The 15,998-nt window shown below is 58.8% G+C and overlaps 1 protein-coding gene across 2 annotated transcripts in view; it reads left to right on the top strand.

The window, feature by feature from the left end:
- Window positions 1-15,998, top strand: part of KCNH4 (potassium voltage-gated channel subfamily H member 4) — a 57,908-nt gene that overhangs the window by 6,236 nt on the left and 35,674 nt on the right. For both annotated transcript variants that reach the window (XM_050934563.1, XM_050934564.1), the window contains exons 2-11: window positions 3,442-3,675; window positions 4,136-4,267; window positions 4,641-4,768; window positions 6,847-7,090; window positions 7,448-7,605; window positions 8,544-8,751; window positions 11,258-11,452; window positions 12,314-12,513; window positions 12,937-13,186; window positions 14,056-14,270. In XM_050934563.1, coding sequence (XP_050790520.1) covers window positions 3,442-3,675; window positions 4,136-4,267; window positions 4,641-4,768; window positions 6,847-7,090; window positions 7,448-7,605; window positions 8,544-8,751; window positions 11,258-11,452; window positions 12,314-12,513; window positions 12,937-13,186; window positions 14,056-14,270 — 1,964 coding nt within the window. The remainder of the gene's footprint in view (window positions 1-3,441; window positions 3,676-4,135; window positions 4,268-4,640; window positions 4,769-6,846; window positions 7,091-7,447; window positions 7,606-8,543; window positions 8,752-11,257; window positions 11,453-12,313; window positions 12,514-12,936; window positions 13,187-14,055; window positions 14,271-15,998) is intronic.

The following is a 15,998-nucleotide window of genomic DNA, read 5'->3' as shown; positions in this document are numbered from 1 at the left end:
GGGCTGCAGCCTGCCTTGGCCACCGTCACGGGTGCGAGGGGTGGGCAAAGCAAGGAGGGACCCTCAGGAATAGCAGCAGGACGTGGCTGCACAGGGTACTTTCTGTGGGGTCACCCCGGGGTTGGCGATGTGGCTCTGCTTGGCATGGAGGGTTCCGGAGGCTGGAGGGGAGCAGGGCCAGTGCTGGTAATGTACAACAGATCCCTAGCCCTGGCCCTTCCTCGCCCCAATTGCCCCCCTCATCCTAGGTTCATAGATTCCAAGGCCGGAAGGTACCGTTGTGACCCAGGCCAGGGACCTGCCCCACGCTTACCCTGCTGTGGGCAGACGCCCTAATCCTAGAACAGAGCAACAGCCAGCCTTGGTTTCTAAACGATCCACCATGACCCCTGGTGAATTGTTCCAAGCGTTAATTGCTCTCACCGTTAAAAACTTACCCCTTCTTCCAGTCTGAATTTGTCTAGCTTCTACTTCCAGCACTGGATCCTTTAGACCTTTCTCTGCTAGACTGAGGATCCCATGATTAAATGTTTGTTCTCCATGAAGGTACTTGCAGGCTGTGACCAGATCACCCCTTAACCTGCTCATTGGTAAGAGAAATAGCTCCAGCTCCTTCAGTCTCACTGTCAGGCAGGTTTTCTAACATTTGAATCATTTTCATGGCTCTTCTCTGACCTCTCTTCGATTTATCAACCTCCTTCCTGAACTGTGGGTACCAGAACTGGATGCAGGGTTCCAGCAGCGGTCGTGTTAGCTCTTTTGCCCCAGCGTCACACTGGGAACTCATGTTCAGCTGATTATCACCCCCCGCCCAAATCTTGAGTCTCTGCTTCCCAAGGTAGAGTCCCCATCCTGTGTGTGTGGCCTGCATTCTTTGTTCCTAGTTGGCTTTGTTGACATTTGGCTGTATTAGTGTTTGCTAGCACCCAGTTTACCAAGTGATCTATCACTCTGTATCAGTGACCTGTCCTCTTAGCTATTTACCACTCCCCAATTTTTGTGTCATCTGCAACCTTTATCAGTGATGATTTTATGTTTTCTTCCAGGACACTGATAAAAATGTTAAATAGTGTAGGGCCAAGAACAGGTACCTGTCGGGCTCCAGTGGAAGCAAGCTTCTCAGCCAGCTCTTTTAAAACTCTTGGGTGCAAGTTATCTGGAACTGCTGTTTTAAAAATGTCTGACTTTATTAGCTGCTGTTTAACATCCTCCTGAGATGCTAGTGAAATGGAAAGAGAGTTATCTTATGACACGACTACATCATAGTTTTTTCCCAAAATACAGAACAGAAATATTTATTTAATGCTTCTGCCTATGATGCTGCTGCCTGGGGGAGCCAGCTGAGGTCATTCAATTAGGGTGAACTGCAAACAGAACGGAGCAGCCAAACCCCAAAAGCTGGTGGATGTTACAATACTTAGATTTACGAAGCCAGCACAAAACAGCTTCTGTATTACCATACAGATTACTCAGAAGTCCAAACAATGCAGTTCCCTTAAAGTACCCAGCCTCAGGCCTCCATCCAGACACACATGTCAGATATGATGATGATTCCTGAAAATCTTATCTCATCATATAAAAGAAAAGGTTCTTCCAATCCCAAAGGATCAGCCACACACCCAGGTCCTATTATAACTTAGATCTTACACAAAATTCACGCTATAGCCAATTCTTGTTAACTAAGCTAAAATTTATTAAAAACAAAAAGAGAGAGAGTGTTCCCTGAAAGATCTATATACAGACAGACTTGAATTCAATTACTGAGGTTCAGATGTATAGCAGAGGTGAGCTTGTAGTTGCCAAAAGTCCTTTTAGAAATAGTCCATAGGTTATAATCCAATGCCCACATTCAGGATGACTCCAGTCAGTGACTGGGGATCTCAATCCTTGTGGCTTAAGGTTTCCCCTTTTGAAACCTAAGGCAATCTGAGATGAAGCAGGATCGTGTCCCAGGGTTTTTATACATTTCCTGCAGCCTTTTGGCCTGAGAAAACAGGAGGCTTAACTTTCCTTCTCCTAAACAGCCTGGCAATTAGCACAGGATAATTTATCCATTAAACAGTTCAGATACAGGTTACCACAACCTTCAAAGAGACATAGACAATATAACTATTTCACTCAAGTGTCTTCCTAAATGTTAATATTCTTTTTTGATCTTTGAATCAAAACTATAGCAATAGACAAGACTTGTTTGCTTACATCACAAGACCTGAGCAAACATCTACCCTTCTACTTCTAACAATGCCGGCTGCATTTCAAAGCTCTGTTCATTTACAGATCTTCCGAACCAGTTCTGGGTAGGTCAGTCTGTGAGTTGATTAACTCTTTCTGGCCCTGTCATCTTTCAGTGAGATATTATATCACTCAGAACGTCACACTTTGCTGCATTATTACTGAGAATTCTACCATTTCCATTTAGTAATGGATCAGTGCTATTGTTAGGATTCTCGTTGTTCCTAATATACTTACAAACTCCTCCTATTTCTGGCTCAGCAAGGATAGGGGTGTCTCTATTTGTTAGAGCAGGAAGGGAAGAGCTGGGAGCTGAAATTTCTGGGTTCCAGCCCAAGCTCTGAGAAGGAAGGAAGGGGGGTCTAGTGGTTAGAGCAGAAGGGCCTGGGAGTCAGGACTCCTGGGTTCTATTCCCAGCCCTGGGAGGGGAGTGGGGTCTAGCAGGTTTGCACGAGGTGGTTGGAGCCAGGACTCAGGCAGCGGTCCCTCTGATTTTTCCCAGGCATGTGCGGAATGAATTTTGTTATGTGCACCACTGTGGAGGTGATGTGCAGCAGGGGTGGGGCCGAGGGGTTTGGAGTGTGGGAAGGGGCTCAGGGTTGGGGTGCTGGGGGGAGGTGCAGGCTGTGGGGTGGGGCCAGGGATGAGGGTTTTGGGGTGTGGGAGGGGGCTCAGGGCTGGGACAGAGGGTTGGGGTGCAGGCTCCTGGGTTCTATCCCTGGCTCTGGAAGGGGAGTGGGGACCAGTGGGTTTAAGTGGGGCGGGGCTGGGAGCCAGGACTCCTGGGTTCTATCCTTGGCTCTGGGAGGGGAGTGGGGACTAGTGGGTTTGAGTGGGGGCGGGGCTGGGAGTCAGGACTCCTGGGTTCTATCCTTGGCTCTGGGAGGGGAGTGGGGACTAGTGGGTTTGAGTGGGGGTGGGGCTGGGAGTCAGGACTCCTGGGTTCTGTCCTTGGCTCTGGGAGGGGAGTGGGGACTAGTGGGTTTGAGTAGGGGCGGGGCTGGGAGTCAGGACTCCGGGTTCTATCCCTGGCTCTGGGAGGGGAGTGGGGACCAGTGGGTTTGAGTGGAGGTGGGGCTGGGAGCCAGGACTCCTGGGTTCTATCCCTCGCCCTGGGAGGGGAGGCTCAGAATGGAAATGCTTCCCAGGACCCCTTCGGGGCACTAACCTGGCCCTCGGGGGGGTTGGGGCCTATTTACTTCTTTCCAGACAGCAACTTCATCCTGGCCAACGCTCAGGTTCACCGCGGCTTCCCTATCGTCTACTGCTCTGACGGCTTCTGCGAGCTCACCGGCTTCGCCCGCACCGAGGTCATGCAGAAAAACTGCAACTGTTGCTTCCTGCATGGGGCCGAGACCAGCGAGTCCGTCCTTCAGTGCATCGAGAAGGTGCTGGATGGGAGGCAGGAGTACCAGACTGAGGTCTGCTTCTACAAGAAGGGCGGTGAGTGGGGCGGCGGGTGCGTGACTTGCTGCACTCATGGGGCCCAGCCCCGGCCTGTACACTACATGGGTCCCGCAAGGAGAGGAGCCAGCTCCAGGCCCTTAGCCAACAGCATGGCTGATCCTGCACAGGAAGCTGCTCCTAGCACGTCAGGCCTTCCACGTAACCCATGGGTTCAGTGTGTGTCCTGTGGCCCTCTCTAGTGACTGGCTGATGTGGGGATAACAGCCTACTACTGCTACCAGGTCCTAGAGTTACTCCCATAACTCACTTCTTAGAGCCTCCTGCTTTTGGGGCTGAAGGTGCAGAGTTGGGTCCATGCTGGCTGTGGGGTTGGGGGGCTTCCGTGCCAACCTGGTCTCGTAACGGGAGCGGTGCTGACTAGCCCTACCCGGCGGTGGTGGGGGGCACTGGCCTTGGGGGTGTTTCCCGGCTCAGCTCCTTCCCCTCCTCCCCCCAGGAGCCGCCTTCTGGTGCCTGCTGGACATTGTGCCCATCAAGAACGAGAAGGGGGAGGTGGTTCTCTTCCTCGTCTCCTTCAAGGACATCACGGAGAGCCGGGGCAAGAGCCACCCGAGCGACAGGCGAGATGGTGCGCCCTGGCCGGGGGCAGGAAGCAAGTGGGGCTGGGGGGAGAATGCCAGGGGGTGGAGTTGGGGCCTGAAGCAGAATGGGGGAGGGGACAAGCCAGTGTGGTCCTGGTGGCATCTGCTCGGGGCCAGGCTGGGTCCCCATGGCACTGGCCCCCGAAGGCCGGGCCCTTTCCCGAGGGACCCACCAGCCCAGATGCTCCCTGGATAGTCTTCGCTTGCTCAGGTGGTGAGGAGTGTGAATGAGAAGGGGGAGGGGGCCTTCCTAGGGGCATGCAGGGGGGCAGCTGAGACGGGGCCCAGTCCCAGCACAGCCGGCGCCTGCCCCCTGCCCCAGCTCTGAGCACTGCCTGAGCCGCTTTCCACCTCTTTCAGAGAAGCACCAGAACAAGAAGGCAGGGAGCTCCCACCTGCGGGCGGCACGCAGGCAGGGCCGGACGGTGCTGCACCAGCTCACCCGCCAGTTCACTGGCAAGGAGCGGGGCGAGATGAAGATCAACAGCGTAAGAACCCACCTCCTGTGCCCATGGCCTCCGTCCGGCTTCGAACCACCCCAGTCTGTGCCTCCAGCAGGGCACCGTCCCTGTCTCTGTGCTGGGCTCCTTGGGCACCCGCGTGACTGCAGTGAGCTAGGTTCTGCTTCCCGCTACCTGTCCACAGTCCCCCTGTGGGTGTCCGGGGGCAGGGGGCAGTGACGGCCCAGGAGCTGCAGGGACCCCCTACCCAAGGAGCCCCCCAAGCCCTGCGGGCCAGCTGCTGCCAGGCAGAGGGAGGCATTTACCCAGCGTTATTCTCTGGTGCTTTGTGCATTAGCTCCTGGGACGGGGAGGCGAGAGAGGCACCAGAGCGCAGCCCTGTTCCCAGGGCCGTAGCCTCATCGGGGGCTGGATTAGCTGCCCCACGGTAGGTAGAGCTGTTAGCCAGGCGTTGTGCAAGTGGACAGCAGCGCTGGCCACGCCCTTGACTGCCAGAGCCATGGAAATTTGCACCTTTAACTGTTTTGGGCAACAGCAGGCGGCACAGGTGGATTATTGTTAATAGCATTAGTGTGAAATGAATTTAGAGGCTGTAAATGGGTGTTCTGCACCTGGCACATCATAATGCCGCTGCCAGGGTCACCGTACGTAGCTGCAGCTCGCAGACGTGCCAGCCCTGCATGGCAGCGTCTGGGCCTGGGTCCCCCTGCAGCGTTGGGCAATGGGAGCACTGATTCCTGCACGGAGTCCTGGTGGGGCCTCTCAGCAATCGCCCGTCCCGTTCCTCCTCCGCTCGCTGCTCTGAGTGAGCAGCCCCAACCCAATCCCCAGCCAGCCGGGCCTTCCTCTGCTCGCTCGTCTCAGGAGGGCTGCTCGGGTGCCAGCACGCTGGTTTGTTATTGTAGGGTTGCTGGGGGAGGGCTGAGTCCCAGCACGCTGGTTTGTTATTGTAGGGTTGCTGGGGGAGGGCTGAGTCCCAGCACGCTGGTTTGTTATTGTAGGGTTGCTGGGGGAGGGCTGAGTCCCAGCACGCTGGTTTGTTATTGTAGGGTTGCTGGGGGAGGGCTGAGTCCCAGCACGCTGGTTTGTTATTGTAGGGTTGCTGGGGGAGGGCTGAGTCCCAGCACGCTGGTTTGTTGTTGTAGGGTTGCTGGGGGAGGGCTGAGTCCCAGCACGCTGGTTTGTTGTTGTAGGGTTGCTGGGGGAGGGCTGAGTCCCAGCACGCTGGTTTGTTATTGTAGGGTTGCTGCGGGAGGGCTGAGTCCCAGCACGCTGGTTTGTTATTGTAGGGTTGCTGGGGGAGGGCTGAGTCCCAGCACGCTGGTTTGTTATTGTAGGGTTGCTGGGGGAGGGCTGAGTCCCAGCACGCTGGTTTGTTGTTGTAGGGTTGCTGGGGGAGGGCTGAGTCCCAGCACGCTGGTTTGTTATTGTAGGGTTGCTGCGGGAGGGCTGAGTCCCAGCACGCTGGTTTGTTGTTGTAGGGTTGCTAGGGGAGGGCTGAGTCCCAGCACGCTGGTTTGTTATTGTAGGGTTGCTCAGGGAGGGCTGGGGGACAGCACGCTGATTTTCTTTCCCCCCCTCTTCCCCTGGCCTGCCCCATTTCCCACCCGATCCAGCCCGTGCCAGGACCCCTAGACCTGGCTGCCTCCAGAGAGGGTTCGGAGCAGGGGCTGACTTGAGCAGATGCTGCTCCAAGCAAATGGCACTACATGTCGGGGGTGGGGTGGGGTGGGGACGGGGGAGGATGGCGCTCCTGAGGGGTGGGGGGGTTGTGCTGGGCTCAGAACGGGCGAGGAGGTTGGTGGGTGTCAGGGCGTCTCTGTGTCCCTGTCCAGGGATGCCTGTCCCGTTTGTCAGAGCAGCTCTCCGGGGCACAGGCCTGGTGCTATTTGTAGCAATCTCTGCTGCAGGCCCCTCACCCTGGTACTGGGCCTTGTGCATCGTGCTAATAGCCATGGGGGACTGTCCCGCCCCTCCCCTCTGTGCCTGACCCCCACTGGACGTGAGTCTGCTCCCACCCCCTGCAGAGGGCACCCGTGCTGGCTTCACAGGTCCTCGGCTGGATCCCAGCTAGTGCCAGCCTCTGTGCCGTCTTCCTTCCGCAGAGCGTGTTTGGGAGCAAGCCGTCCCTTCCCGAGTACAAAGTGGCCTCGGTGCAGAAATCCCCCTTCATCTTGCTGCACTACAGCGTCTTCAAGGCCCTGTGGGACTGGCTCATCCTGCTAGCCACCTTCTACGTGGCTGTCACCGTCCCCTATAACGTCTGCTTCACCGGCACCGAGGACAGTCTGACTGCCGCCCGCAGCACCATCGTCAGCGACATCGCTGTGGAGATGCTTTTCATCCTGGGTAGGGCTGACGCGGGGCCGGGCTAGCCTGTGTGGGCCTGGCACAGGGGAGTTCACTCAGCGCCTGGCAGTGGGACTGCAAGTAGCTGAGATGACCTTGAGGCTAGAGCTCAGCTCTGCCAGGGGCGCGTATCCGCGGGTGCTCAGAGTGCTTGTTGCAGCTCTCCCACATCCCCGCCCCCATCCCCGCTCTGGGCTGGGTCTGAGCCCCCAGGTTCCAGGCTGGCGTCTGCCCTGGGGAGCAGGGCCCTGCAGCGCGGGGTGCGGTGGGGGCCAAGGCCGGCGGCTGTGATCAGGGTCCTGGCTGCTCCTGCTGGCGGCCGTGCGGGGCAGTGACCGGGTTGACCCTTCTCTGCAGACATCGTCCTGAACTTCCGCACCACCTACGTCAGCCAGTCGGGGCAGGTGGTGTACGACCCCCGGTCTATCTGCATCCACTACGTGGCCACCTGGTTCTTCGTGGACCTGATCGCAGCCCTGCCCTTCGACCTCCTCTACGCGTTCAATGTTACCGTGGTGAGTGCAAACCCGGGGGGAGGGGGGGAGAAGTGGGGCTGGGGTCTCCTCTGTCCAATCTCCGGAGGAGCCATCGGGGTGAGGGGAGAGCAGCAATCACAGTGACAGCGGGAAGCCACCCACCCAGCCCAGTGGAACCCGAGAGAGCCACAGACCGTCCGCAGCGTGAAATCTCTGCTTGCTTGGTGCTGGCTTTGCGGGCTGGACATGCGCGTGCATGGACACACGCATGTAAACACACCTATGCACGTGCAAACAGGCACAGCAAGGCCTCCGTGCTCCGAGAGAGAGACACGTGCAAATGCATTCTCCTGCACACCCAGCTTCGTTTGCACCTGCAGAGATGTGTGTAAAATTACAGAGACACGTGTGGCCACGTGAACACATGGTGTTCCGATAATGCCAAGAGACAGACAGCAGCTCGGGATGGGCAGGGAGGGCTCGGGCCCCAGCCCCTCCGCAGAGGCCCTGGGCAGGAGCGACGGATGCATTAGGAGCTCTATATTCACCCCAGGCATCAGCCTGCAGGAGCAGGGGTGTCAGCCCGGGACAGGAGGAGGGCCTGTGCCTTGCATGATGCTGTGGCTGATCCTCCCCGGGCCCCGCGTGCTGTGGGAATGGATCCAAGCCAGCAGCAGCGCGGGACCAAGGGGAGCATCCTGCCAACAAGCTGCTGAGCCCGAGGACGCAGCCCCCGTGTGGTGTCGAGCCCCTTCCCAGTGTGAGACCTCGGGCTGCAGCGGGACGTCAGCCAGTCAGGGGAGGGCAGTGGTGCTGAAGCCTGTGGGGCACTGGGGGCGGGGCAAAACCCCCTGCTGGGCTGAATTTCCCCAGGACTAGTTCTTTGTGCTGTTTCCCATCCGGCCCTGGGCAGAGGCTGCCCTGGTGCCCGCGGTCAGTGACGACTGCCTCTGCTTCTCTCCCCCCGGCCAACCCAGACCTCGCTGGTGCACCTGCTGAAGACCGTGCGTCTGCTGAGGCTGCTGCGCCTGCTGCAGAAGTTGGATCGCTACTCCCAGTACAGCGCCATGGTGCTCACCCTGCTGATGTCCATGTTCGCCCTGCTCGCCCATTGGCTGGCCTGCATCTGGTACGTCATCGGCCGGAAGGAGATGGAAAGTAACGACCCTCTGACCTGGGACATCGGTGAGTCAGGTGGGGTGCATGGATCTGAGCCGGGCAGATCCAAGTGGGTGGGCACAGGACTCCTGGGTTCTGTTGCTAGCTCTGGGAGGGGAGTGGGATCTAGTGGTTAGAGCAGGTGGGGCTGGGAGTCAGGATGCCTGGGTTCTATTCTACCTTTCCCATGGACTGCTTGTGTGATCTAGGCAAGTTACTGCCTTGCCCTGTGCCTCAGTTTCCCCACCTGTACAAAGCAGATACTGAAGCTGACCCACCCCCCAGGGCGCCATGCTGAGGGTCCAGGAATGGATTTGGCTGGTGGGTGGCTATTGACGAGCAATGCATCCTTCCCACTGCCGCCACTCAGCAGGAGCCTGCTGTAACGATGCTGGTTCTGGTGGGACACTGCTTTGAGCAGGAGGTGGGATGACTCCTGAGGTCCCTTCCAACCCTGATATTTTATGAGTCTATGGTTCTGAGAGTGCCAATTCAGGACAAATTGCTTCAAGCAGGGCAGTTACAGCCCAAAGCTGGATTCCTTTACTATTAAGGCAAACCAAACCAGCCAGCCAGAGAGGTCTTCAGTCTCACCCCACTGGCTAACCACAAGTCACACAAGCAATTCCTTTAGACACTCCGGTCTCCCAGTATCACCACCAGTGCCACTCGTTATGGGGACGAATGGTTATGAAAACTAACATCCCAGTAAAAGAAAAACGGTTCTCCTGATCCCAAAGGACCAAGCCCCAGACCCAGGTCAATATACAAATCAGATCTTACCCACAAATCACGCTGTTGCCAGTCCTTTAGAATCTAAAATCTAAAGGTTTATTCATAAAGGAAAAAAGGTAGAGATGAGAGCTAGAACTGATTAAATGGAATCAGTTACATACAGTAATGGCAAAGTTCTTAGTTCAGGCTTGTAGCAGTGATGGAGTAAACTGCAGATTCACATCAAGTCTCTGGAACATCCCCTGCTGGGATGAGTCATCAGTCCTTTGTTCAGAGCTTCAGTTCGTAGCAAAGTCCCTCCAGAGGTCAGAAGCAGGATTGAAGACAAGATGGAGATGAGGCATCAGCCTTTTATAGGTTTTTTCCAGGTGTAAGAACCTCTTTGTTCTTACTGTGGAAAATTACAGCAAAATGGAGTCTGGCGTCACATGGGCAAGTCACATGTCCATGCGTGAATGTTCTTTACAGGCAGCAGCCATTGCTCACATGCCATCTTGAACGGCCTCAGGTAGACTCCTTATGTGGATTGGAGTCTTCCAAGGTCCATTGTCTGTTAAGTGTTTCTTGATTGGGCACTTAATTTGCAAATTCCTTTCTCAAGAAGCTGACCAAATGCTTTACTACGTAGGCTTCTTAGAATCAAAACACATTGAGGGGATACAAGTACCTGGCCAATACTCATAACTTTAACCACACCAATAGTACACATATACAGACAGCACCATCATAACTAGCAAACGAGAACCTTTCCACAGACACCTCACACGACAACCTTCGTACAATATCTGCTGCAAATATAGAACAGTGGTTGCACCAATGATCTGTTCGGTCGCAGGTGATGTTGGAGGTGGACGCCGGGTCTGGCGAGGGCCAGCGGGGCTGGGCACTAGACTGTTCTGTGCTGCCTGAGGGATGTGCGCAAAGGCCCAGCACAAGACGGGGGACGTCCCCAGGCCTCATGCTGGCTCCATGCACAGGACTCAAGTCCTGGGAAGGCAGGATGGGTGGCGGAGGGCAGCCTGTCCCCTCTGCAGGGGGAGTCCAGCCGCCTGCAGCCGCTGGGGTGAGCCAGGCCTCCCCGCTGCAGGCAGGGAGAGCTCTCTGAGCAGGGGGGGTTGCCTGGCAGTCGTGGGGCCCAGGGGCAGTGGTGAGAGAAGCCCCTGGCTGCATTGGGCAGGCCAGGATGGGCAGGGGAAGGGAGGGCCCTGGGGGAGTTGTTGGCCAAGCAGGGATCCCATCCACTCTTGCTCTCAGAGCCGTTGGGTGGGAGCTCCCTGGTCTGGCAGAGTGACAGGGCAGCCAGGCAGGCAGAGCCGGAGGCTCACAAAAGCGCATCTCCTCGCCGTGGCAGACACCATGCCAGGCTGCGCGGACCCCACCCCGTTGCGCGTCCCTGCCTTAGTCAGGGGATCGAGTCCTGAGCACCTGTGCCGGTGGCGAGGGCTCTAGCGCCTGGCACGCCCAAGCACTCGGCCCTGGTGATGCGGAGGGAGGGAGCCGAAGCCTGGGGCCACAGAGCGGGCTCTGGCTGCGGAGCTGAAGGCTCTGGGACTAGCTTGCCCGAGTGAGACAGGAATGACCCAGCCAGGCTGGCCCCGCTCCCAGGGCAAGTCGAGGTGACAGTGTGTGGCACTGACCCTGGCCAGGCCAATGCTCCTGGGTGCCACGCTGGAGCCGAGGGGCAGCGATACCCAGCAGGGGGCTGCTCTGGGCTCCCCCATGAGCTGGCTGCCAGGGCGCTGGACCAGCCCCCCACGCCGAGCGCCAGCTGACTGTAACCCCTCGCTGTGCTTGGCAGGCTGGCTCCACGAGCTGGGCAAGAGGCTGGAGGTGCCCTACATCAACAGCTCCATGGGGGGCCCATCCGTCCGCAGCACCTACATTGCTTCCCTCTACTTCACCCTCAGCAGCCTCACCAGCGTGGGCTTTGGCAACGTCTGCGCCAACACCGACGCGGAGAAGATCTTCTCCATCTGCACCATGCTGATTGGGGGTGAGCCGGGCGGAGCCAGGCAAGGGGGCATGCGCCCTGTGCTGGAGGGGGGACGGGCGGGGCCTGGCAAGGGGAAATGCGCCCTGTGCTGGGGGGGAGCCGGGCGGGGCCTGGCAAGGGGACATTTGCCCTGTGCTGGGGGCGGGGGTGAGCCGGGCGGGGCCAGGCAAGGGGACATGCGCCCTGTGCTGGGGAGGAGCCGGAAAGGGCCAGGCAAGGGGACATGCGCCCTGTGCTGGGGGGGAGCCAGGCGGGGCAAGGCAAAGGAACATGTGCCCTGTGCTGTGGGGGAGCCGGGAAGGGCCAGGCAGGGAGACATGTGCCCTGTTCTTGGGAGGAGGGGGAGCAGGGTAGGGCCTGACAAGGGGAAACGCACCCTGTGCTGGGGGGAACTGCATAGGGACTGACAAGGGGACATGCCCCCTGTGCTGGGGGGGAACTGCATAGGGACTGGCAAGGGAACATGCGCCCTGTGCTGAGGGGGACCCGGGTAGGGTCGGGGCAAGGTGACACGCTCTGCACTTCCAGTGCGGGGGGAATAGGGTGCACGCCCTGGGGGTGAGTGGGGGATGGCAGATCACATACTCCCTAGCGTGCCAACTCCCCAAGTGTCTGGCTGCTGAAGTGGGAAGGTTAACAGGAGCCCCATGTCCAAGGGAGGGTGTTAGAGGTGAACATGACCCCTCCGTGCCCAAGCTGATCTTGAGCTGCCGGGGCTGGCAGAAAAGGCCCCTTGCGGGTAGGTTCTCCCAGCGCTGCAGGGCACCTGGCAGAGAGGAGGCTCAGCCCTGGGCCGATGCAGCCTGGGGTCCGGGCTCCCTGCTCCCGTGGCGCTGACACAGCACCGGGCTCTCTCTGCAGCCCTGATGCACGCCGTGGTGTTCGGCAACGTCACGGCCATCATCCAGCGCATGTACTCCCGCCGTTCCCTCTACCACACCCGCATGAAGGATCTCAAGGACTTCATCCGCGTGCACCGCCTCCCGCAGCAGCTCAAGCAGAGAATGCTGGAGTACTTCCAGACCACCTGGTCGGTGAACAACGGCATCGACGCCAACGAGGTAGGAGGTGCCCCCGCACCCATGCCAGGCACTGGATCTCTGCCCTTGGGGCTGCCCACGGCACACACAGCGTGGAGGGACGGAGCCAGGGGAGCTGGCTCTCTGACTGGGGCGCGTGCTCGCTGCATCTGCAGAGGGTCAGAGCTCTGAGCCGGGAGCAGGGGCTTGTGTGTCTGGAGCCAAGGAGTCCAGGTCCCATTGCTGCTGCTGAGTGCCCGATGCCGGGACGGTAACGCTGGGGTGCCCAGGCGGGCAGGGCTGTGAGCATGCAGGGGACAGTACATCCATGTCTCCAACAGCCTTGGCATCTCCTGCAGGAGGGCGGGTGCACTGCTGTTCCCCTCCAGTGACTTGGGGAGCCAGGTGCCAGGTGAACCTCCGCACCCCGCCAGTGCCCCTGACTCCCTCCCGCTGCCCCCGCAGCTGCTGCGCGACTTCCCCGACGAGCTGCGGGCCGACATCGCCATGCACCTCAACAAAGACATCCTGCAGCTGCCGCTCTTCGAGACGGCCAGCCAGGGCTGCCTGCGTGCCCTCTCCCTGCACATCAAGACCTCCTTCTGCGCCCCTGGCGAGTACCTGCTGCGCCAGGGCGACGCCCTGCACGCCCACTACTTTGTCTGCTCCGGCTCCCTCGAGGTCCTGAAGGACAACATGGTGCTGGCCATCCTGGGTAAGGGAGTGCCCAGCGTGCGCCAGCCCCTCCCCTGGTCTCACGGGAAGCAGGGGGCACCAGGCCTTGGCGAAGGGCCGACAGCCAAAGGGGGGCCAGTGGGGCTCCCCCCAGTAACGGCCAAGGCAGGGTTCCCTGGGGACGGGGGGCAGCTGCCAGGGGCAGAGCCTGTGGCTGGCCTGTCAAGCCCTGTGGCTGTCTGTCCGTCCACCTGTCCTGCTGCTTCCTGGGTGTGTTGGGGGATTTCCTCCTCCTCCAGCAGCAAGTTTCTGAGGTGTGGGGCCTCGCCGGGCAGTGAGTGGCGGTTTCTCCAAGGCGCCCATCTCCCCCCGTCCCCACTTGGCGGAGGGACAGGCTGAGAGCAGGGCCTGGTTCCCTGGTCACATGGCCGGGTCGAGATGGGCTCTCCCCTGAGAGCCTAGACAGTGCCCCGCCCTCGGGTTCAGGGTCTCAGATACACCCTATGGCTGATCCAGATCACTGCTGGGCTGGGGGCAACCCCCAGCATAGACACAAGCTTCTCTTGGGGCCAGTCCAGCTTGTCGTGTCTCCAAAAGGGCGCTCCCTGGCCAGCAAGGTGCCCAGCTCCGCTGTGAGATGAATTGCAGGTCTTTGGGGCCCCCAGCGGGGCCGGAGCAGCGGAAGCTGGGTCTCCTCCCTGGGAAGAGGCTAAGGAAGGGGACTGGAGTCAGGACTCCTGGGTTCCATTCTTGGCTAGAAGGCCCTTCCACCAGCTCTGTGCCTCAGGTTCCCATCCCTACAATGGGCCTGCCAGGAGGCACGTGAACCCTCTGAGGCCTGGGTGGGCTATATCGGGGCCTGGCCAGGGAACCCCTCGTCCTGCTCACGCCCCTTCCTGACGCCCACAGGCAAAGGGGACCTGATCGGGGCTGACCTGCCCAGCAAGGACCAGGTGATCAAAACCAATGCGGACGTTAAGGCGCTGACCTACTGCGACCTGCAGTACATCACCCTGCGTGGCCTGGTGGAGGTGCTGGAGCTGTACCCCGAGTACTCCAGCAAGTTCATGGCCGACATCCACCAGGACCTCACCTTCAACCTGCGGGAAGGCAGCGAGATCGAGGTGGGTGCGCGCCTGTCCCAGAGCCGCCTCCGCCGCCCCTGCCCCATGCCAAGCCCCGGCACCAGGGGATGCTGGCTGACCCCGCAGGGCCGTCGGGTCTCCTCAGCCCCAAGTGGTGAGTTGGATGAGGGAGATTAAGCAAGACAGGGCTCCCTGAGCCGCTCCTGCAGTCGGGAGGCCAGAGGAGACCTAGCACAGGCTGTCCGGTCCCGCCACGGGCGGAAACTCTGGTGACTGCTCTGCACAAGTGCGAACACCAGCAGGGCTCGTGCGCGGGGCTGGAGAGCATGAAACACTCATGGAGATACACATGGACGCCCCACTGCCCCATCTCACCTCCTTGCCACACTGCTCGAAGACAAGCTCCAGGCCCTGGCTAGGGCTCCTGGAGGGTTTCTATACTGGAAGTGGAGCCTGCTCCATGCCTGCAGGCCCGTGGCCTGACCCGGGGGTTTCCCTCTTTCTGCTGAGTGTGCCCCACCTCCAGGAAAGGCCCTGAGTCGCTGCATTACCCCCTCCCCCTGCCGTTGCCCAAGTCTGAATGTAAACACGCTCTGCTTTAACTGGAACCACGGACACCAGGGCTGGCTGTAGCCCAGAGGTGAGCAAATCTGCCGTAGTGTGACGTGTCAGTACCATGGAGTGTTGCCCCGTGCGTGCTAGCGAGGTCAGTGAAAGAACAGGGCATTGCAGGCACATTCACCTGCCCAGGAGGGCTGTGGGGATACATGGCAGCACATCGGGTGTGTGATGCTCAGGAGCACAAGCACCAGCCTCAGGGCAGCTTGGTAGGAAGCAGGGCACCAGCGCCAGATTGGCTGAGCTCCATGCTTAGGTCTCACCAGCCTGTTACCCAGCGTGAGCTCCTCTGGCACCATAACAGCCTTACCAGGGAGTCACAGACAGGCCCTGGGGCACATTCCTCACTGGCCAAGGCGCTAACAATGCCAGGCAAGAGGCTTCGCATTACCCGCCAGATGAATCCTCCTTGTGGAAGGCTGAGGCAACAGAAAATTGATGAGTCTGCATGTTTTTGTTGGAGGGCGGGGGGAGCCATTTGTTGGTGCCAAACTGTGAGATCAAAGCATGGAACTCAGCCAGTCCAGGAACTCAGCCCTTCCTGCCAGAGACACCCCAAGATTGAATTGTGCCTGGGTGAGCATCTCGCTGCAGCCTGGCCCAGAGCCTGGGGGCCGGGCTGGCAGGTTTAGTCATTCTGCTGACTCCCACAATCAGGCGGGAACGTTCTGCTTCAGAAATAGCAGCTCATTGCTCACCCGCCCTGGAATAGAAGCCTACTTTGTATCAGCTGAAATAAAGAAGAGCTCGGGATTTTTTGCAGCTGTGTCTCCATGTAGGTCCCCGATGTGCCCTGCAGAGAATACCCAGCAGACCCTGAAGAGAACCTGGTGGGAAATTTCCCTCTGGGTTCTAAATAGCTGTTAAAATATCCACCACCAAGTCATTTATAAATTAATGGCCCATGTTTGTGCAGGACCTACAAAAACAATGTTGTGTGCGCTCTCTGCTGGTTAGCTGGCCAACCTCAGTCTCAGACCTGTGCTGACCTTCCCTTGATAACTGCAGCACCTCAAACAAAGACATTAATATGCAAAGATGGGTCAAGGAGACAATGGTCGGGTCTGGAGGACGTTTAGTTGAGAGTCCAGTTTGGGGCCTGCCAGGGTTTGTTCAGGTTCGGCAGCACTGACCCCTCCGGGCTGCTGC

The sequence above is a fragment of the Gopherus flavomarginatus genome, chromosome 25 (genome assembly GCF_025201925.1).
Source record: "Gopherus flavomarginatus isolate rGopFla2 chromosome 25, rGopFla2.mat.asm, whole genome shotgun sequence".
Lineage (NCBI taxonomy): Eukaryota > Metazoa > Chordata > Testudines > Testudinidae > Gopherus > Gopherus flavomarginatus.
Note: the sequence above shows the minus strand (reverse complement) of the source record. Positions and strands in the feature narration are given on the sequence as shown.